Raw genomic sequence first — 23378 nt, forward strand, 5'->3', positions numbered from 1 at the left:
TTTTTTGGTAATTTGTCCTCCAGAATTGTGAGTAATTTTGCAATTATGACTTTTTTCAGAAGATAAAATATAAAACTTTTTTTTTTGTGAGATACGTACCCACAACAACAAAGTAGCTCTGGACGATATGGCAAAAATGCAATCTTGATAATTATTTTCCATATTGAATGATAAAAATATATATTTCAATAAGTTGTTACGGCTTCCAGATTTAAAACATTGCCCCAACAATGACTTAAGCCACAAAAATTAGAGGGTCCATTTAATGGCATAAAATTTTCGATGGCTGAAAATTTGGTACATCTCTAATATCAACATTTTTAGGTTTCTATTGTTGCACATTTCTGCTGTGCGATTGGCTCTTAGATCAATATAACAGTTAAGAGTAAAATGGTCCAGAGCTTATCGTTGTTATTGACGTAAATTTGATCGCGATTCAATATAATATCGTTTATCGGCCCAAACCTACATAAAGTGAAAACTGTCAAAAAAAAATACGCCTTTCTTTCTTTTATAGCAGAAATTGCTTTCCATAACATGTAGCCCCCTCTAAATATAGTTAACTTCTAAATAATTTCATATTTCACAAGTACAAATGCAACATATTACTATTTGTTCTATTTTAGCTATATTTACCTTGAAGTCCCACTCAAAAATCCTATAATAATAATAAAGACGCCCCCACGCGCTCGTTTGTATAAAAGCGTACTGTCGCTTTAAGAAACAGATCAATCCTTGACTCTCTACCGAGCCAGAAGACGGATTACAGCCGCTGAGGAGCTAATTCTCTTTATTAAAAATGCCTATTTAATAGGTAAGTTAATCGTTTTACACTGTCGTCTGTTTCAAATTATGATAAAGGTGAAATTGTGGACGTTTGAAATCAGTGCAGGTACTGTGCTTTGCGCTATCCATCCCAATGACTGCATCACTACAGAGCCTGTGTGTGTTCGGGTGGTATAAAACCGGCCTTTAATGCCTGCTTGGTTGATCTTACTGTCTATATATAGAGAGGTAACCTACGGTTGTTTGAATTAGCTTGTTATTGATGTCCGACTCTGTGACAGAGTATAAAGAAGATGGAGGCGGTGTTTTAAAACCTAGCGCGCTGCCTACCTAGGCGGCATTCATGGGCCTCAGTTCACTTCAAACGTGCTTATGCTTTTATAAATGCTGTCCAGAGAAACTCACTGTTTTCATGTTTTCTTTAAGACCAGTACTAGTTTATATTAGCTTACTGTCTATTAATAATACTAGAAAAAATAATCCTATAGAAAAATAATAGAGCAGCGCAGACGTCACGGGTGAATTATATTCAATAAAATGTAATTCATTAAAAATTCGGTCACTAACAACAAACTGCTATACCCCTGGTCAATATCCCAATTATAGGCGGTTGCCAGGTGCATAAATATGGTGTGAACAGAGATGTGTGATGGGGATTTAAATAATAAAATAAAATAAAATAACCACAGAACAGTGTTACTTTAAAGAAAATTAAAGTTACCTAAAAAATATAAAATATTTAAAAGTGATATACATTTTTTGATTAAATGTGGATGCCCAATAATAAACTATTATTTACATTTCCCAATTAATATGATTCTTACACCAAAACAGCAGTTTGCTGTTTGTTTAAACTAGTTATCGAGGTTATTTTGCAACAACTTACTTGTTTTATGTTTAATTTACTTAAATTAATTATTTTCCTAATTATGTTTAAATACAAATGGAGTGTGTTAAGTAAATTTTAAGTAAATTTAAAGAAAAAAAAACTAAAATTGAAAAATACATACCCACACACACACGCACACACATATATATATATATATATATATATATATATATATATATATATATATATGTATATGTGTATATGTGTATATATATGTGTGTATATATATATATACACACACACAATAACTTAAGACTTATGTTTACACAAAAACAAAATATGATTTACTTAAAAAAAAAAAAACTTTAAACAAACAAACACAGATCCACAAAAAAGATGGATGAGCTTATGGATGTCAGTCCAGCAGGTAGTAGTAATAATATATATATGTATACACTCACCGCCCACTTCATTAGGTACACCTGTCCAACTACTGGTTAAAGGAAATTTATAATCAGCCAATCACATTGCAGCAACTCATAGCATTTAGGCATGTAGACATGTTCAAGATGATCTGCTGCAGTTCAAACCGAGCATCAGAATGGAGAAGAAAGGTGATTTAAGTGACTTTGAACATGCATGGTTGTTGGTGCAGGACGGGCTGGTCTGAGTATTTCAGAAACTACATATCTACTGGGATTTTCATGCACAACCATCTCTAGGCTTTACAGAGAATGGTCCAATAAAGAGAAAATATCCAGTGAGCGGCAGTTCTGTGGCAGCAAATGCCTTGTTGATGCCAGAGGTCAGAGGAGAATGGCCAGACTGGTTCGAGCTGATAGAAAGGCAACAGTAACTCAAATGACCACTCACAATAACTGAAGTATGCAGAAGAGCATCTCTGAATGCATCCAACCTTGAGGCTGAGGGGCTACAGCAGCAGAAGACTAGGTGCCACTCCTGTAAGCTAAGAACAGGACACTGAGGCTACAATTTGTACAGGCTTACCAAAATTAGACAATAGAAGACTGAAAAATGTTGCCTGGTCTGATGAGTCACGAAGGGTTCTGTGACGAATGGTAGGGTCAGAATTTGGCATCAACAACATGAAAGCATGGATCCATCCTGCCTTGTATTAATGGTTCAGAATGGTGGGGGTGGTGGTGGTGGTGTAATGGTGTGGAGGATATTTTCTTGGCATACTCTGGCCCCATTAGTACCAATTGAGCATCGTGTCAATGCCACAGCCTACCTGAGTATTATTGTTGTCCATGTCCATCCCTTTATGACCACAGTGTACCCATCTTCTGATGCCTACTTCTATCAGGATAACACCATGTCATAAAGTGCAAATCATCTCAGACTGGTTTCTTGAACATGACAATGAGTTCACTGTATTCAAATGGCCTCCACAGTCAACTGACCCAATCCAATAGAGCACCTTTGAGATGCAACTGCGTGATGCTATCATGTCAGTATGGATCAAGATCTCAGGAATATTTTCAGAATCTATGCCACGAAGGTTTAAGGCAGTTCTGAAGGCATAAAGGGGTCCAAACTGGTACTAATGAGGTGTTCCTAATAAAGTGGCCAGTGACTGTATATTATATATAACTACTGGCTTGTACTTAACCAAACATCATACATTATATAGCTGATTTGCCAGCTCAAAACAGTCTATTTGTTTATGTAGTGTGTTGATCACTGATCACTTTCCACACATCCTTTAAAATATATGTGCAGAAGTGTTTGTAACAAGGTTATAACGCTCACATCCATCCACAATAACTCATCTCCTTTTATCCCACTCTGTTTTTCAGCTTGACATTGACTAGCCAGAAGCAGCATTGATTTGGCTCATATGTGCCTGTCATGGCCCTGTCAAACACTGGACCACCGGAGGACCATCTCTGACATCAGACGCCATTTAGTGGACATTTTCTGAAGGCCTCAGGAACAACCTAAAGCTTGGTAAGACCACTTTACCAGGAATGACTAGCTGGATGAATAAGCAAGAATGGCTATAATTAGATTGCTAAACTACAAATGTCCTCAATAATATACTGGATTGTTTAAATGGGTCAAAAACTATTAGGGTATTGTTTCTATATATGCTGTACCTCGTCATCATTGTGTCAGAAGGTGTACATTTGCACCCCTGCCTCATATATAGATGTCCTATATTAGAGTTTTCTTACTGTGTTGAGGATCTCCAGAAGGGACAGAGATGCCATGTGGCATGTGTGTGTGCTCCATTTAGTCATGCTCTAGTTGCCAACGGTTACTGCGTCATCGTCATAGTTACGATGTGCTACCATCGCACTCGGCGGGTGGTTTCTGATGGTTTTGAATGCTGTTTACAGAGAAAGCGTGGATAAATATGTTTGAGCACGTCAGTGGACTGTTTTAGTTCATGGTGCTCGGACAGCTCACATGGTTTTTGTCACACTTACTGGTGTGGGAGCCTGCATAATTCATCAGTGAATGGAGCAACATGGCCTGATTTACAGACCTGTTAGTGGATGTACATGGATGTACAGCAGAATCAATGACATTCTGACATCATCAATCTATCAGTCTGCTGTATATTAGTCTATAATTCTCTGTTCAACCACCCATCCATCCATACGTCTGTCTTTATGATTGTCTATCCATCTCTTTATCAGTCTCTAGTATACTTGTCTATAAGTGTTCATCCAGGGTGTCACGGTGGCGCAGTGGATAGCACAATCGCTTCACAGCAAAAAGGTTGCTGGTTCGAGCCCCGGCTGGGTCAGTTGGCATTTCTGTGTGGAGTTTGCATGTTCTCACCGTGTTGATGTGGGTTTATTTGGGTGCTCTGGTTTCCCTCATAGTCCAAATACATGCACTACAGGTGATTTGAATATGCTAAATTGGCCGTAGTGTATGTGTGTGAAAGAGTGCGTATGAGTGTTTCCCAGTGTTGGGTTACGGCTGGAAGGGCATCCGCTGCATTAAAGATATGCTGGAAAAGTTGGTGATTCATTCCACTGTGGCAACGCCTGATTAATAAAGGGACTTAGCCAAAAAAAAAATGGATGAAGAGTCTATCTATCTATCTATCTATCTATCTATCTATCTATCTGTCTGTCTGTCTGTCTGTCTGTCTGTCTGTCTGTCTGTCTGTCTGTCTGTCTGTCTGTCTGTCTGTCTGTCTGTCCGTCCGTCCGTCCGTCCGTCCGTCCGTCCGTCCGTCCGTCCGTCCGTCCGTCCGTCCGTCCGTCCGTCCGTCCGTCCGTCCGTCCGTCCGTCCGTCCGTCCGTCTGTCCGTCCGTCCGTCCGTCCGTCCGTCCGTCCGTCCGTCCGTCTGCCTGTCTATTATGAATGGTATTTTAATCTATAAGTAACCACCCACCTCTCCGTCCGTCCGTCCGTCTGTCTGTCTGTCTATCTATCTATCCATCTATCTATCTATCCATCCATCTATCCGTCCACCCACCCACCCATCCATCCATCCATCCATCCATATATTCATTCATCCATACATCCATACATCCGTCTGCCTGTCTATTATGAACGATATTTTAATCTATAAGTAACCATCCATCCATCCAACTATCCATCCAACCAACCATCCATCCATCCATCCATCCATCCATCCATCCATCCATCCATCTATCTATCCATCCATCCATATATAGCTTTATTTCCAACCCTTGCAGGACCCAATACAGCATTTATACCATTTTCACTGGTGTAATACTGTGAACAATTAATCCAGCCAATAACTATTTTAGAACACCTAAAGATCCATATTAGACTGAGTGTCTTTATAAAAAATAATAATATTAATAATTAATAATATTAATAATAATATAATATACTTAGACATAGCTTGACATTTGAGCTTAGGGGAAGGCTCAAAAATAAATAAATAAATAAATAAATAAATATATATATATATATATATATATATATATATATATATATATATATATATATATATATATATATATATATATATATATATATACATAATTTTAATCATTTATAATTTTATAGCTTTTGTTTTTATTAATAATTATGATATTATAGGATGAGTGGGCTATATAGATGAAAAGTTTGTATCTTATCTCTCATTCCATTCATTTCCTGTCAATGGCCACAAATAAAACCAGAAGGTCAATCTGATTAGTACTATAAATAATTAGTAGTAATATATTGACATACATCAATCTAACACTTACATTACATTGTGTGTGTGGTCCTGGTATTCCTTACATTGTGGGGACTAACAGTTTTGAACCTTGTTGGGATATTTCTTTGGGTCCCATAAGGAAAATAACTCATAAACAATATAGAATTAATTATTTTAAATATATAAAACTGCTAGTTTTCTGTTACCATTGGTGAAAGAGAATAGAACATACAGTTTGAACTGCATAAAAATCACCTAATCTGTGTGAAGACATCCTAAACCCAATGAATGTGTGTGTGTGTGACCAGCACTTAAAGCACATTCTGTATTGTACAGCAATACTGCTTTTAAGGATTGCGTTTTGAGTTCTGCCGCACTCATACTGCAGCTCACAGTGACTCAGCAAGAGAAAGAAAGATGCTGCTTCTGGAAAACAAAACAAAAAAACGCTTATAATAGACGGAAATTCCATACCGCTAACAAGCTGTGACTTTTTTTATTCATTTGACTTAGACTGAGGATGGATGCTGACATGTTTGGAAGACAGGACAGGACTGCAATTAACTGGATTGAAGGCACTGTTTGCACTGATTCGTTCATCCAGTAGGGCAGGAATAATCTTTCACACTAATTCTCTGGAGGCTGGGCAGAGGTTTTGCAACAGAAGACACGGTTTCACATGAGACTGCAACTATTGTTTGGCGAGGAATCAGATTACACACTCCATTCTTGACTTCAGAAGAGAGCTTCTGATGGGAAGGACGAAGAATCAGACAAATATATCTTACAGATTAGAGGAGACGCTCCACAGTTTACTGTGAAAACAGGACACACCCCGAGGGAGTGCGTTTCACACACACTCTCTGAACGCATTGCTTTCCATGTAGAAATGGCGGCGCTCTCAGATTACCAACGACACTATAATGTAAAAGACGAGGTAAAGGATAAGTGTTTTCTCTACACAGAAAAATGCTGTATTTTGTCTTATTTGCCTTATCTGAATATATTGAGGAAAATAAGATTGTTTGTGTTTTAAAAAGCAAAGATGTGTTGTGTTGTGTTATGTGTGTGCAGCCGGACATGCAGTCTGATGAAGGTACAGAGTGGCTCTTGGAGCTGCTCACAGATGTGCAGCTTCAGCAATATTTCCAGCGTATCCGTGATGAGCTCAATGTCACGCGTCTCTCACACTTTGACTATGTCAAAACAGAGGACCTCGAAAAGATTGGCATGGGCCGACCAGGTAAAGGGGGTAGCATGGGTAGCAAGTGCTTAAGAAGATTTGTTTATTCAAATATTACCTTTTATATTAAAAAGTTATTTTTATTAAATATTTCAAAAACTTTTTGTCATGTTTTCATTTTTTTTTGACTGCACTCTATATAATAGACTGCAATATAATATAAAGTACTGGAAACAATTATTTTCAGTTATTGAACATATTTTTCTTTTTGGTAAAATAAGTGTAATCTAGAGGCCTTTGCCTTTCATACAAGCCCAAATGATCAACTAGAAGTCAAGTTATTATTTGTTTTTCCTAAAACTTGGATAGGCAACAAGACATTTGTTTGGTAGTGTATGTATATACAGTTGGGCTGAATTATTAGCCCCCCTTTGATTTTTTTAAAAATGTTTTTCAAGCGATGTTTAACAGAGCAAGAAAATTTTCACAGTATGTCTGATAATATTTTTCTTCTCGTTTTATTTCCGCTAGAATAAAAGCAGTTTTTTAAATTTTTTAAGAACCATTTTAAGGACATAATTCTTAGCCAGTTTAAGCTATATTGTTTCGATAACCTACAGAACAAACTATTTTGTTTAGAAATGTGTTGAAAAAATAAATGCTCTCCAATAAACAAAAATTGCGGGAAAAAAAATAAAGGGGGGGGGGCTAATATTTCTGACTTCAACTGTATATGTGTGTGTGTCAATTCAAAATTTGAATTAAAAAAGAAGTAATTATTTTATTTAAGCATTTTGAGTTAAGAGTTCATAGTGCTTGTACTTCTTAACATTGTATTTATACATACCAATGTCATATTTTTTCCAAAGCTGTAATATAATTCTTCTAACTAATTGTGTTATATTATTTAGACCCTTTTTTGTTTTATTATGGCTCTACAGGTCAAAGGCGGCTGTGGGAGGCAGTCAAAAGAAGGAGGGCAATGTGCAAACGGAAGTCATGGATGAGCAAGGTATAATGCGCATCTTAAAAATAAAAAAAGTGCAAAAATGTATGATTTCCTGTTACTGCAATTCTGAGAGTTCTAAAGCTTGACGAGAACACTTATAGAGGCGTAATGGTATACAAAATAACAGTAACATATCCACATAACTATGATCTGATGCTTTCTCAGCTGCTGTTTTTTTTTCCTACCTTTTATTTAGTTATTAAGAGAAACGTGCTCACATTATATTTAGATGTTCATCAAAACTGCTCTCAGCATAATGAATGGCATCTGGATGTTTATTATTATTATCAGCATATCACTGCAAAACAATTTCCAACTGAATTTGAGTTTCTTTTTGATAACCGTAGTTTAAGGATGGAGTTTTTGGGTGTATGAGGATCTGGTGTATCTGTAAAGCAGAGGCAGGTGGAATCACCCTCAGCCGTAGTCTCTGTGTTTGGGTCAGCAGGTGTTTACCGGGAAGCGCCCTGACTCCGATTCGCAGACTCCAGAGGTTTTCCGCAGCTCGTCCCCTTCATCGGCTCCTCCGGATGGCCAGCCGACGGATCTCACCTGCCTCATCAGCGAACGAGACCTCACTCTCTATGAAAAACTGGGGGACGGATCTTTCGGAGTGGTGAAGCGTGGAGAATGGCAGGCCCCCTCTGGAAGAGTGGTAAGAATGAATAGAAATAAGCAGCAATAGTAGTGTTGATCTTTCAATATTAGAGAAGTCAAAGATTTTAATCAGAGCTGCATGATGCTAGAAAAATATGTGATACTGTTGTTAAGTATAGACGAGGTAGTGGCGAAGTAGGTAGTGCTGTCGCCTCATAGCAAGAAGGTTGCTGGGTCGCTGGTTCAGACCTCGGCTCAGTTGGCAGTTCTGTGTGGAGTTTGCATGTTCTCGCTGCGTTTATGTGGGTTTCCTCCGGGTGCTCCGGTTTCCCCCACAGTCCAAAGACATGCGGTACAGGTGAATTGGGTAGGTTAAATTGTCCGTAGTGTATGAGTGTGTGTGTGTGTGAATGAGTGTGTGTGGATGTTTCCCAGAGATGGGTTGCGGCTGGAAGGGCATCCGCTGCGTAAAAAAAAAGTTAATTCATTCTGCTGTGCCGACCCCGGATTAATATAGGGACTAAACCGACAAGAAAATGAATGAATGAATGAATGAATATTCTACTTTCTACTATTCTACTACCCCCTCCACCTACCAAAAATAGTAAAACATTTTAAAGAAAATAATTTTTTGCTGTCTTAAATGACTATATTATTCATCGCATTAGATCAATAAATGACTCTATTAAATCATTCATCATTGACTCATGGAACTTAACATCTATAATCCATTTCCAAAATAAGATAAAGCGTAGTGTTTCTTCCTGTGCTGTAGCTAAGCGTGGCTGTGAAGTGCCTGAAGACGGACCTGTTGGACCAGGGTGAAGGTCTAGATGACTTCATACGAGAAGTTAATGCCATGCACTCCTTGAACCACCACAATCTCATTCGTCTGTATGGGTGCGTCCTCACACACCCCATGAAGATGGTGAGGACCAAGAAGCACTAGAAGGCCATTCTGTGTCTTCAATAACACATATATGTTCTTAAATAACTTACTTTTATTGATTAGTAGTATTTTAATTGGTAATATTAACTAAATCTAATGTGTTTAATGTTTTTATATTGTCTGCTTTCAATTAAAGGCAAAGTTTGAATTGTTTTGTTTGTCTTTGTTATCACAAGATGTTTTTTTCCGTCTATATAGTTTCTGTTACTTTTATTTTAGGTTATTTTGGTGTAATGAACTGCGTTTGATCTGTTCAAATGTTTGTAAAATTAGAGTAAGAAATTTTATTTTCTCAGCTTTTGCGATATGTTTTATAATACTTTTCTCTGCATCGACTTGATAAAATTGTTCATTTAGAAAAAAATATTTCAAATGAGTGATGTTTATTTTTAATGTGCTATAATCATTAAATAATACTTTAAGCTACGTTTTAAACACTGATATATTTCTTGAACAGCTAGCCTTTTCTGAAGGGTCATGTGACACTGAAGAATAAAGTAATGTCTACTAAACCTTTAGCTTATTTTTAATATGTATTAATATTTTAAATTGTAAAAATATTTCACAGTACTACTGTATTATGTCCAATATTAGTAATACAATATTACTGTTTTTACTATATTTTAGATAAATGTAGTCTTGGTGAGCATATCAGAATTTCTAGCATACTATTGTAGATGATTTCTGTTTCTTTCAAATCATTTAGTCTTTTTTGCATTTCAGGTGACAGAACTTGCTCCATTGGGTTCTCTGTTGGACCGCCTGAGGAAACGTCAGGGTCATATACTGATATCAGTGCTGTGCCACTACACTGTTCAGATCGCCTGTGGGATGGCATACCTGGAGTCTCGACGCTTCATTCACAGAGACCTGGCTGCACGCAACATCCTTTTAGCCTCCAATGACCTCATCAAGATCGGTGACTTCGGCCTGATGAGGGCCTTGCCTAAAAATGATGATCATTACGTTATGCAGGAGCATCACAAAGTCCCTTTTGCATGGTGAGAAGTAATATTTACCACTGTCTAATTTGTATTAATTACCCTGAACTATGTTAATACTGTATTCTGTGGTCTTTGCAGGTGTGCTCCAGAGAGCCTGAAGACCCGTACCTTCTCCCATGCCAGTGATACCTGGATGTTTGGAGTAACATTGTGGGAAATGTTCACTCACGGGCAGGAACCATGGGTTGGACTCAATGGTAGTCAGGTACACGCACATACAGTACCTGACCTTAAACATATTTTTCTGTAATTAAAATTGGTGTGACATTTGTCTATGTTCTCTTCTGTATAGATCCTCCATAAGATCGATAGAGAGGGAGAAAGGCTTATCAAACCAGAGGACTGTCCTCAGGACATTTATAACGTCATGCTGCAGTGCTGGTCACCCAAACCTGAGGACAGGCCGACATTTGTGTCCCTTAGGGACTTCCTTGTGGAGGTATGGTAGTGCTAATAGTAACATCAGAGAGCAGTTATACTGATTAAAATGTCTTTGTATTAATAAATGTATTGCACATACATCAGACAGTCAAAATATGTATTGAATTTTAATTAATGTCTTGTTTGCTAACAGACAATGCCAACAGATATGAGGGCACTGCAGGACTTTGATGAGCCAGACAAACTTAAAATCCACGCCAATGACATCATCACCATCATTGAGGGCAGGTAAGGACTTTTTTTGGACATCAGGGGCCTCATGTATCAACGCTGCGTACGCACAAAAACTTTGCGTACGCCAGGTTTCACGCTCAGAATCGCTCACGTTTGGATTTACTAACAATGAACTGAACGTGGGAATGTGCGCAGCTCCACGGCAGCTTTATGCCTGGCGTACGCACATTTTTTTGTGCGTGTCTGTTTTATTTCCATTAGCGACTCCTAGAGGCAGTTGTGTTAAATTCCTCTCTACAAAGTGTCTGAGCCTTGCAATGGCAGCTGTATGAGACGGGTTCATCTAGCAGGTATATAAGGTTTCCATACCATACATTTGACCAGCTAAACATTAAAGCACAATTTGCAGCGGTCGCCTGTTTTCCCAGTGTAATCTGAGCTATCTACTGCACACACATTGCTATAAAGACACTATCTAAAGATGAATTTGCATATGTGAATCAGAAACATTTCCATTCAATAAATGTGCAAATAAAATATGATGCACAAACTTATTGATGATTCCTACTTGTCTTTCTCATGATAAATAGTTGGCAAAATCTAATATGTAGCGGGGGAAAAAAGAAGAAAGAGTTCATCAGACGCTGGATTCGAACCGAGTTCATGCTTGAACGTGTCAAAACATGTTGACATGCGTCTTACGAGCTGCGCCACTGATACTGTTAAGAGCACTTCAACATTTTACACCTACAAACCACACTATTTCTTTTTTAATCCACTCAGTGCGATGTTCAGACCCAACTGTGTTAACCCCATCAGCTAAACTCTCCCACTCTATTTTTTTCTTTTGTTGTTAATTCCGGAGAACAAACTTGCAAATAACATCGTTTTTCTCCGGTCTACCTCCGAAAGCAGCACCTCAAATTCACATTCTGTTCAAAGTTTCTCTTTTTGCTTGCTTTTGCCATTGCTTTTTCATTGGGTTTTGCCAAAGTAGAGTCATTAGCATATTCATACGGGGGAGGAGACAGGGAGGGGTTTTGTGCTCGTGCATGTTGGGCTCAGTTTCACGTTCATTCGGATGTACAAAAGAATATGCGTGAGATTCGGCGTACGCAGTGTTTCATACATCTGATTTTTTTTCTGTGCGTACGCAATGTTTTAGTATGATTTCCACGCAAGTCTTAGTACATGAGGCCCCAGGTGTGCCCATGTAAATAGTAGCCTCATTTTGCTGTTATTTTCTGACAAGAGTGTCACCGATGTCTGTTATGCTGCTGTAGCTTATTTGTTTCAAGGTTACATGTTCTGTATGTTCTAAGATGCTTTTCTACAGGCCTTACTTGTAACAAGTGGTTATTTGAGTTAATGTTGCCTTTCTATCAGCTCGACCAGGTTATGACATCACTAAGACATTTTGCTCACATAACAGATGGCCACTGAAAATTTTGTCTTCTTTGGACCAATTTTGTAAACATTAGAGATGGCAGTACATGAAAATCCAACTTAGCCTCATTGTAAAAACATAGCCCTATATTCATTTCTGGAGATTGCGAATTATGTAGCCACACGTTCGTATGGCTGCATTTTGTCTTTAAAACGAACAATATGGCGTGGTATGACGATGTTCCTTTTCCCGCTTACCTACTGAAAGATTACCTCTGGATGAATGGCTTTCCCACTGTTACCAGTTTTTGCAGTTAGCTCGCCATATACATCGGCGGACTTCAGATGCAGTTAGTCATTCAGTCAGTCGACAGTGGCCTCTTGTGGATTTACGCGAGAACAGCAGGCACGAATGGCACTCGTGAGAGAATTTCGGGATCTCAAAAATCATACACAGTGGCTTCTGGTGGACTCGTGAAAACAAAATCTGCAAAAAAACATAGCTCCCAGGATCTAATTGGTGCTCTCCTGAAATCTATATAGTAGTACATTTTCAGAATGAGCCTGAAGTACTTCAGCATTTTTTTAAATACTCAGGCCAGCCTGTCTGGCATCAACAACAATGATGTTCAGAGTCACTAAAATCACCTTTCTTCACCTCTCCAAGGCTTGCTTTAATCTTCAGCAGATTTTCTTGCTCACGTCTATATGCTGAAATGCATTGAGTTGCTGCCATGTGATTGGCTGATTATACATTTATGTTAATGAGTGCTGAGTGCCTTTATATGTTAGCGAGGGGGTCAAAGCAATCTTTAAGTTTATGCAACAGATATAAAAACAGAACAGCACAATCTATCAATCTTTACTACATGTTCTATAAACGTTTGCACTATTATTAAAGCTTATTTTCTGTGCTGCAGAGCAGAGAACTACTGGTGGAGGGGTCAGAACAGACAGACCATGAAGGTGGGACAGTTCCCCAGGAATGTAGTGACCTCTGTGGCCGGTCTATCTGCTCAGGACATCAGCCGACCTCTCAAGCACAGTTTCATCCACACAGGCCATGGAGACACTGACCCACACCGTAGCTGGGGTGCCCCTGATAAGATTGATGAGTAAGATGCAATAATCATACACATCTTTTGCTAGAAGGCCCCATGGATTTTTTCTTAACATGTGTTTACCACTAGAGAGAAGCAATGTATTGTTCTAAACCAATAGTTCTCCACTGTTTTTTACTCTCTTGTCCTACACAACACTGTTGTCCTACACAACTCTGTATTCTAAGGCTGTCTATTGCAAAATAGGATATTTCTTGTATTCTAGAAATTATATTTATTTGATTATGCACCTCTTATACTTTGTGTGCAGTCTGTACCTTGGTAATCCCATGGATCCTCCAGATGTTCTTGGGTTGGATTCAAATACAGCCAAGCCCACTAAGCTACCAAACCGGGCTAAAAGTAAGCAAATACTTGAAGTTTTTGAGCTGGACTTCTTCAGACGCTCTTATTCCGATTTGTTCTGTTCTTCAAATTCATTCACTCCGTTACTGTCTTTTATTTCTGATCTTTACCTGCTTTAACTTTTGCATCAGAACAACCTCCTCCTAGACCTCCTAAACCAGCTGTTCTTCTTAAGAGTAAGATCAGTTTCTATTCTTTTGTGAATCACTGCATAACAAGAACAATTTTTCTAAAATGTTGCCTAATGGCTTATTCACAGAACCATTTTATGACTCTGTCCTGGATGATGATGATGATGATGATCTGATAGTGACAGGTGTGAAGAAGCTCTCACTTAAGACTCCTACATACCTGGGTTTACGCCTTCGCCCATGGGAAAGCACTAGTCCGAGTGACCGCCTTTGTGAAGTCTCCCTTATTGACTTTGGGGATGATAGTTTCAGCTCAACATCGCCCTCTCCCATTACCGAGATTCCCAATCCTAGCACAGCGAAACCACCTTTGTCCTATGCCGCTTCCATCTTGGATATGGCACCACCCCAGAGCCCAAATCAAGCCTTACCCAACCCCATGCACCCTACTCCTGTGGTAGACTGGGACATGCGGCCCCTGCCTCCTCTCCCGGCATATGATGAGGTGGCCATTGAGTGTGCAGAGCAGGAAGACATAGAAGTGAGCTCCATAAATGCATCTGCAGCCCAGGAAGACGCTGTATATGAACAGACCCCATCAGAAGAAGACATTAATAATGATGGTAAACGGAACGTGGAGGATAACCTCTTTCTTCCATCAAAGCGTCCTGAGGAATCCCACTCGTTTTCACAATCAGCAGATATCTTCAAGGAACTTCAAAGAGAGGTGATGGTAAAGCTTCGGGTCCCTCCAAGTGGGCGTTCTCTACCTTCTTCACCCCTCCCGACTCCTTCAGTTCTCACCCCACACCGTCAGATAATCCTTCCATCCTCTTATGAGGACAAGCCTCAGATCCCTCCAAGAATCCCTATTCCACCTATGCGGCCTTCAAAGAGGACAGGAATATATGGCAGCAGACTGTCTGTTTCTCTTGGAGAAAATGAAGATGGGAGCCGTTGTCCACCCCAAATACCCCCGCGGGATCATGCTCTATCTCAGCCCAATTCTCGGGCACCAAGTCCTATGGTGCCTCAAAGCGGCTCTCCTCAACAAAGATCCAGCCTGTGCTGTGTTGGATCATTGGGCTCCTGCTTGTCTCCATCATCATATTCTTCTGCACCATCCAGCTCGTCCACCACATCTTCCACATCCACCACTACTAGTTCTCAATATGGATCTACTGAAGTGAGCCAAAATCCAGCCAAGAGTCCTTGCATCCTGCCAATTGTTCACGGTGGTGTAAAGGCCAGCAGCACTCATTACTACTTGCTACCTGAGAAACCGGCATACTTGGACAAGTATGAGAAGTTCTTTAATTCGGAGGGAAACGATGAGAAAAGGACTACAAATATGGCTACTGTGAGACCCATGGTTCAGCAGCAAGGCAACAAATCCAATGCTTCCCCTAGCCACACCAGTAACAGTGGGACCTCCAGCAGTCTGGCTTGGCCAAGCAGCTCCCAAGCAGGTTCTTACAGCCGTGTCACGCTGCAACAAGTGAGCAATCTGTTACCAGACATATGGGATGGGTAATATCATATTGTTTGCAGTATACAATTAAAACCACAACAACAATGTATTACTTATTATAATAATAATGATCAAAACTATAACTGGTCTGTGCAATGACCAAGTTAAGGTTGATTTATACTTCTGCATCAAGCGCACACAGCCATGCTCCACACAGTAGTATGCTCCGGCGCGGCCTTCGTGTGGTGGCATAGCCCTTGCTGTGGCCAACGCGCACCTCTCAATAAATTTTACTACATGTTGCAACGATGCGTAGCGCAAGCTAAGTGATTGGTCAGCTTGGTAGCACTTGACGATTGTGGGCGGGACAGAGAGCCGCGCATATGGAGCAAGTTTTTAAAAGTGTCGAGTTGCGTGAAAGAGCTCCAGGTGGAAAGTTATGTTTTGTGTTTACCTTATGATTGAAGTTGTTGCACGTCTGCCAGTTCCTGCCTCAAAATCAACGAGTATGAGCCACTTGTTCATTATGGTAGCGCCCAGAAAAAACAAAATACCTGCAAAAAAACGCAACACAGAAGAACATAAAAACTGACTGCCAGCTTGCATTTTGGATTGTTATTGCAGAGCAACACAAACAGCAGGCAGAAGTATAAATGCAGGGCAACACGCAAGGCATGCGCCATGGCTCACGGTGATCTCTAGACGCAGAAGTATAAACCAGGGTTTACTATTATTATAGTAGTACATGTGTGATAGTTTTGCGTGTTTGAGCCTGTTGATATAAAATATATTTACTGGCATATTTTATACTAAATTTACTTCATAACACTGGTCAAATGTTTGAAATAACAAATTTTTGTGACCAGACATGGTTTAATATCACAGAATGAAGAAGAAATCATACTATTTCATAGTTTTTAAATACGGTGATGAAGACTAGCATTGGCATTATACATTGTAATGCTTATTAAACACCAAGGATGGCTTGAAGAACAAGTCTGATCCATTTATTTCTGTCATCTTTATTCGCTTTGCAGTCCTGCAATGATTGCTGACAGGACTGACATATATTCCTCACCAACATATTTGATTATGTGTGTGGGTGCCCTCTAGAGTCCAGTATGAATGAAATAACATTTCAATGTATTCTTTAGCTCTTGAATTCTGCCCACAGCCATGAAAAGTTTATTTCTAACCTGGTTCAGCATATCTGCTTGTTTATTTTATATGACCTTGAAAAGCGTAACCTTCTGCTTCAGTGAAAATGTAACAATTATATAAAATATAAATATAAAAATGAAAATTAATATTTTGCTCTAAGGCATAGGTCTCAAACTAGATTCCTGGATAGGCGCAGTTCTGCTCCGACCCTAATCAAACACAGCTGATCCATCTCAAGGTGTCCAAAGCTACTAGAGACTATTAAGCAGGTGTGAGTTGGACGTAGTTGGAGCTAAACTATGCAGAGCTGCGGCCCTTTAGGAATTGAATTTGAGACCACTGCTCTAAATATACAAGATTTATTGTGTCTCTCAGTTGATAAACATGAATTATTATCAACAAATCATAAGAAATATCAGAAAACATTGTGATATTACTTAAAGTCCATATCACCTATCCCTATCAGATATTCTAACTATTTGCCACTTAATGATGTCATAGTATTCTGAAATGGCTAATTGGTTGTTTCAGGTACAGGAAGCAGTACATGGGGTTACTGTAGAGGAGTGTCAAACAGCCTTGCAGGCACACAACTGGAATGCTCAGGAGGCCGTGAAGTATCTAAAGGTATCGGTGCATGATTGCAGACACAAAAAAGAGAGGCACTTGTGGATGATGAAACATATTTGAAATATTCACACCCACACAACTGTTTTTTTTTATATAGGTAGAACAGTTATTCCGACTGGGTTTGAAGACTCGGCCTGAATGCATGGAAACTCTGCAGAGATGTGGCTGGAATCTGGAACAGGCCAGCACCCAAATGCTGGATTCCTATGGTCCATCCAGGCATAGGTACAAAATGATTATAGAAAATAGGATAGGTGTCCCCAAAATCAAAATTCTCTCACCATTTTTTCAACCCTTATCAGAGGAGCCTCGATTAGAGTATTGTGCAGGGCTGTTTTTTTTTTTTTCATATCCACATCTACTTGTTCCCATTACATTTCTGTCCAGGACCACTCGCTGCCAATCGACTGTCTCTCAGAGCTTATGAAAAATGTACACAAATACTTGGACTAAATATTTCTTCATGTTAACATCCAGAATAACAATAAGGTGAAGGCTAATAGAAAACCAAACCGTCACATGTGACAAAAATATTGTTCCGGACCCTCAGTTTAAACGTACTGCATGGTACACACAGCAAACTATTGACAAACAAACTGTTAACAAACTGTTTAATTAAATAAGCCAAAGCACAATACAAAGTTGCTATAATTTATTAAATAAATACGCACATTGAACTTTGGTTAGATAATATTGAAACAAATTTAAGTGAGGTTTTAAAAATTAATTTCGAGAGGAGCAAGTCATATGATTCATCACAACTGGTCTCATCTGCAATCATTGATAAACCCATCTGATTCATCCAAACCTAAAATAAAAAGCCCGTTTCACCTTACTTCCTTATCTTCGTTTTTGAAGAATCCCCCCATCCACCCCATCTCCCCCTTTTCCTCTTTTACCAGGGAAAGCTTACATATAATTAACCTGGTGGGAGGCCTAGCCTCAATTATCTTCAAGCTTAGGGTTCTCTCCAGGGACAGCATGCCAAACCTATTATTATCAAGCAATATCTAAGTGTGAACTCTTGAAATATGCTAAATAATAAATAAATAAATTTATAAATAAATAAATATAATTTCTCAAAAATCTCAGAGATTTCTCATACAATAGGCTAACTTAATTCACAAGTCATTGCAAACTTTAAAATATATTATAGCCTACTAAAATAAATAAATAAAGTTACAAAATAAAGTAGCCAGTTTTACAGACAAATTAATGTGATCACTGGAACTTGACTTGCTCACTTCATATTACTCTGGACTAAAAGTAAATTGCTGACTTATGCATCTTTCTTCCAAGATCAGCCCACACACACTGATGTCACACAGGAATGCTCAAAATAAAACGCTCAAGTTTTGAACTCAATTTCTTTTGCACTCCAAATCCCACTGTTCCCCTATTGGTCTCGGGGTCCCATTTTTTTTTTTTTATATTTAATTTGGATCAAATCGGTTCAGATTTGGAAATCCCATGTTTTGCTATCACGGATTAACTAATCTATCTTACTTTTTATAACAGTTTTTTTTTGGGTTGGATCACTGTGATCTAAATGGCAAATTTAGGATTACTAAATCCTATTTTAACAGTTTAGCCTACTGGAGTAGCAAAGAACAACAGGTAGGCAAAACACCAGTGGCCACAAACAGCCATTGTTTGTTTAATGGTAAAAAGTAGAAACACTGCAATCAACAAACATTTAACATTTTTTGTTTGTTTGTTCTAATGAAATACTGCTTTGATATTAATTTTGTTGTTGTTTACCATATCTCAGTAGATGTGACATACTTCATATAGGCTTCAAATATAAAGGAATTTAAAGATCATCAGTAACCATTAGATTTGTCATTATTCACTTGAAAAATGTAAACTTTTTTATTTTACTTGGTTAAATAAAATCACAACTAAATCCACCCTTTTGATAGGATCAGGATAATGCTGTTTTTTTTTTTTTTTTTGGATCAAATAGATCTCAACCTGAGTTTAAAGTTTTGAATAACGCAAAGGGCAAGTTTGATCCAAATAAGTATAAGATTGGATTATGTGGTCTGATTTTAATTTAAAAAATCCCTCTGTTACTTTTGAAAAACCCATTTCCAAGATTTGATCCAATCTGTGATCCAAAATCCCATTGGATTACCTTTAAAAAAAACTGGGCCCTGCCGAATTTTCCGACTGCCAACTCTCATTTGCAGCAAAGTAAAAGCAACTCCTTCAGCATAATTTGCGTTGGGTCCTCGGGAGCCCAAACCCCTTGCAGCCCTCCACTAGGTATTTTAGGTCATATGTGCACAGATTTTTGCTCCTTGGGTAGAAATCTTGCCCAGGATTCAAAGCCTGTGCACTCTTTCCTCCAGCGACACCCTGACCCAAATGTTATTCTAAACCTTTGTTCATAATCTCGCTGATATTTCTCTGATTTGTGTCAGGTTCTAATGGCAGGAAGATGAAGAACCAAGCTGATCTCCATTCCACTGGAGGCAACGCACCGACTGTGGACCAGATATATAGTAGATATTTAGCAGGTCATGTGAATATTCATTGCTTTACTGCTTGAAATCAATGCAACACAAATGCAAACCTCACTTACTTGAAGTACAATAGTGTGAGCAGTGTGAACCATGAACATCACTGATTCAAATGTGACTTCACAGCATTCAGCCTGGGAAATGTTTGTAGATTATTTATTTAGTATATTTAATGCAGGGGCATAATGATGATCTGAACAGTGGTGACTAATCTGTGAGTCTTATCAGCACAGCTAATGAATATTTATTGAGTGCAGTGTAATGGTTATTATTTTGTATTTTACTTAAGACAATGCAGGGTATAATGTATAGAAACGTGCGCTTTGGAATGAATATACAGTATAGAACATTATGGTGCAGTCACATTAAGTGAATATTGGAATCAATGTACAGGGTGCGGACGTTTCTCCACACAGGTTGTTCACATACTAAATAGAAAGTTGTTTGGTGTGAAAATGGCTTCTGTGTGAGCTTTACATTACATTGCTACACTACTGACCACACACAATGGACTTTTTGTATGTAAAATTTCACCAAATTGACTGCACCTTTTTACTTTTCCAAACGTTTGCTAACACATTGACAATGCTGCATGCAGATCACAGGCCTTGTTGTTGCTACGTTTACTAGCTTTTTAATAGGTTTATTCTTTTTAGGCCAAATTAAAAATTAGTCTGAGCCTCAGCTGGGTTGAGGGTTGGGGTAGGGGTAGACGTTAATAAAACACAATAAATGAGAAATTTAATGAATAATAAAAAATAATTCCAAATAAATATAGTAATCCATACCTGATTAACCATGTGGATGGATGATAACAGTCTTCTGAGCCCCAGAAAGCCCCTACTAGCCCATATCTATCAACTGATAACCACTAATAACTCCCATTCAATCGAGTGATGACATTTAAATCAGCTGACAATTCAACTATAGTTCTTCTGTTACTGTTTTTATATTTTCATTCATTTTCTTGTCGACTTAGTCCCTTTATTAATCTGGGGTCACCACAGCGGAATGAACCACTAACTTATCCAGCAAGTTTTTACACAGCGGATGCCCTTCCAGCCGCAAACCATCTCTGGGAAACATCCACACACACACTCATACACTACGTACAATTTAGCCTACCCAATTCACCTGTACCGCATGTCTTTGGACTGTGGGGAAACCGGAGCACCCGGACGAAACCCACGCGAAGGCAGGGAGAACATGCAAACTCCACACAGAAACGCCAACTGAGCCGAGGTTCGAACCAGCGACCTTCTTGCTGTGAGGCGACAGCACTACCTACTGCGCCACTACCTCGCCCGTTTCTGTTACTGTAATATCATCTATTTTAACTCCACACTTTAAACTTCCACGGATAATATGAAAAACTTTGTTGGTTACCTTCACATGTCAGTCAGATCCTCAGATGGTCTCCTCTTGGGCCATTTTCTTGAGTTTTCTTATGTTAGACATCAAGCTGCATGGGAATATATTCAAGTAAAAGAATTTTCATGTGCTATGATGACTGCAAACAACAGATAGTATACTGTATAATTGCAAGTACAATATTAATGCATTTATTTTCTTGCTAGTTTTTGTTGTTTTGAGCACTAAAGACGTGGTTACCTACTTATTTACATATTTAGCTGTTATGAGAATGGGACAAATTATTTTTAAAGTAAGTAGAATGTGAACTCCGTTATGCATTTTGCGATTTTGCTCAGGTTCATCAAACCCAGAAACTGCATTTAGTCTCTGTGTGAGGATTAAGGAAAGTTTGTGTTAATGAAATATATGGAACACAATCAATGACAAAAGTATTGAAATAATAAGCTTGTAGAATAGCACTAACTGAAAAAAAACAATACATTGTATTAACAACTGCTTGCATTTTAGTGACTTGAATTGCTAGGGTTTGTAATTTTAGCTCCTGAAATTTAACACAGCTGTTTATTTAAGCTGTGAATATTCAATTCAAAACCCTTAATGTGTTTATGCCTTTTTATGATGATGTTTATATTCACCGTTTCATTTGGGGAAATTAGAGATAATTAAGTGATATCTCAGAACTTTAATAATTAATCTATATAATATGCTGCGCTCCCACCTTCAGTCACAATCACTTCTGGAATTTTCCGAGCAAGTTCGGTGCTCAAGTCTGCATCCATCCGTCCTCGATATTAAGAACACATCCAGGAAGTTTCACACGTTCTCCGGTCTTGCAGTCTTGAGTATTAGAACTGATCTGGCAGTTAATGATGACGTTACATGAGAACACAAGGAGGCAAGATCGCTGAAGAACGCATATTGAGAAACAGCCATAATGTTGAATTTTAACAGCTGAATTTCAGCCACTAAATTTATGGAAGCAAATTTTTTAACTGAAATAAAGTGAACTGAAAATTGCCTTTTGAATATTATACTTCATGTGTTTTAAACAGAACTGAATATTTTGGAAGTGAAATCTGGAGGTTGGATATAGGGATGGGATGATAATCGTTTTCAAGGTGTACCGTGGGTTGGAAAAGTCAAGGTTTTAAAACCGCCAAAATTTTCTGTAATACCAATCCTAAGGTATGTGTAACATTTTTTATTTACATTTTTTTGTTGTTGTTTTTTAGAACAACAGTAACTCCACCAGTGTGGTTTGAATTGAAATATTCACAGCTTAAAAAAACAGCTGTATTAAATTTCAGGTGCTAAAATTAAAAACCCTGGCTTTTCAAGTCACTAAAATGCAAGCAGTTGTTAATTTAATGTATTATTTTTTCAGTTACTGCTATTCAACAAGTTTTTATTTCAGTAATTTTGGCATTAATTTTGCTCCATATAAATGATCTTTTTTGTTATATGTACATTTTTCTCTTCTGTCTGAACACGTCAACTGTAAATCACATTTTTCACATAGCACACAGATGTCTGTCTGAGCTAATTGAGGCTTCTGCACTGTGCTTGTGCGCTCTGTAATTTTCATCTGCCTTTTGTCCAGATGCTCAGTATTCTAGTTTATGTTGTTCCTGCACTGTTTTGTGTTCATGTATATGCAATTGTTATTGCAAAGCGTTTTTTGGAATATAGCCTCCGTCAATGTTCGCCTCATGTATGTCACAGCTTACTTTTTCTGAAGTTCATGGCGGAATGCTGGGCTATGTGTAAAAGCTTTATAAATGTGTATTGTATAAATATGTATCTGTATTTTTGTAATGAAATAAATATTTAAATCCGTTGTGATCATGGATTTACTGAATGTAGAGGCGGAGCTGCACCAAAGGGGCCACTAAGTCTGCATGTGGAGCTGCCCAAGGGGGCCCACTGAGCCCAATATCAGTTTCTTTAACCTGTATTACTTCAATCCACCGTTAGATGTCAGTGTTATGCTAAATAATAAAGGACTTTCAAATCTGCTTGATTCATATTTGATATTCACAAGACTCTTAAATCATGAATTTATTCTCCATGATACTAATGAAATCATATTGTCCATTGAAACCC

The 23378-nt window shown here is 38.4% G+C and overlaps 1 protein-coding gene across 7 annotated transcripts; it reads left to right on the forward strand.

Annotated features, from left to right (window-relative positions):
* The first annotated feature begins 725 nt into the window (after positions 1–725).
* Positions 726–23112, forward strand: tnk2a (tyrosine kinase, non-receptor, 2a). 7 transcript variants are annotated; one of them, XR_015525039.1, is made up of 19 exons: positions 726–814; positions 3436–3586; positions 6288–6711; positions 6849–7017; positions 7899–7969; positions 8415–8621; positions 9339–9491; positions 10236–10513; positions 10595–10721; positions 10809–10955; positions 11091–11185; positions 13438–13632; positions 13889–13980; positions 14115–14159; positions 14243–15612; positions 17278–17373; positions 17474–17601; positions 19803–21799; positions 22583–23112. XR_015525039.1 is itself a non-coding variant. In XM_087309646.1 (18 exons), exons 3-18 carry the CDS (start codon positions 6664–6666, stop codon positions 19807–19809), a joined length of 3249 nt encoding a protein of 1082 aa, XP_087165772.1. In that variant the 5' UTR covers positions 726–814; positions 3436–3586; positions 6288–6663; the 3' UTR covers positions 19810–23112. The 7 variants fall into 7 exon arrangements, 4 of the variants coding, with proteins under 4 accessions (XP_087165772.1, XP_087165773.1, XP_087165774.1 ...); XR_015525040.1 differs by lacking the exon at positions 6288–6711 and having other exon boundaries at positions 8394–8621; XR_015525041.1 differs by lacking the exon at positions 6288–6711.
* Positions 23113–23378: the final 266 nt, after the last annotated feature.

The sequence above is a fragment of the Danio rerio genome, chromosome 24 (assembly GCF_052040795.2).
Source record: "Danio rerio strain M-AB ecotype USA chromosome 24, GRCz13ab, whole genome shotgun sequence".
Lineage (NCBI taxonomy): Eukaryota > Metazoa > Chordata > Actinopteri > Cypriniformes > Danionidae > Danio > Danio rerio.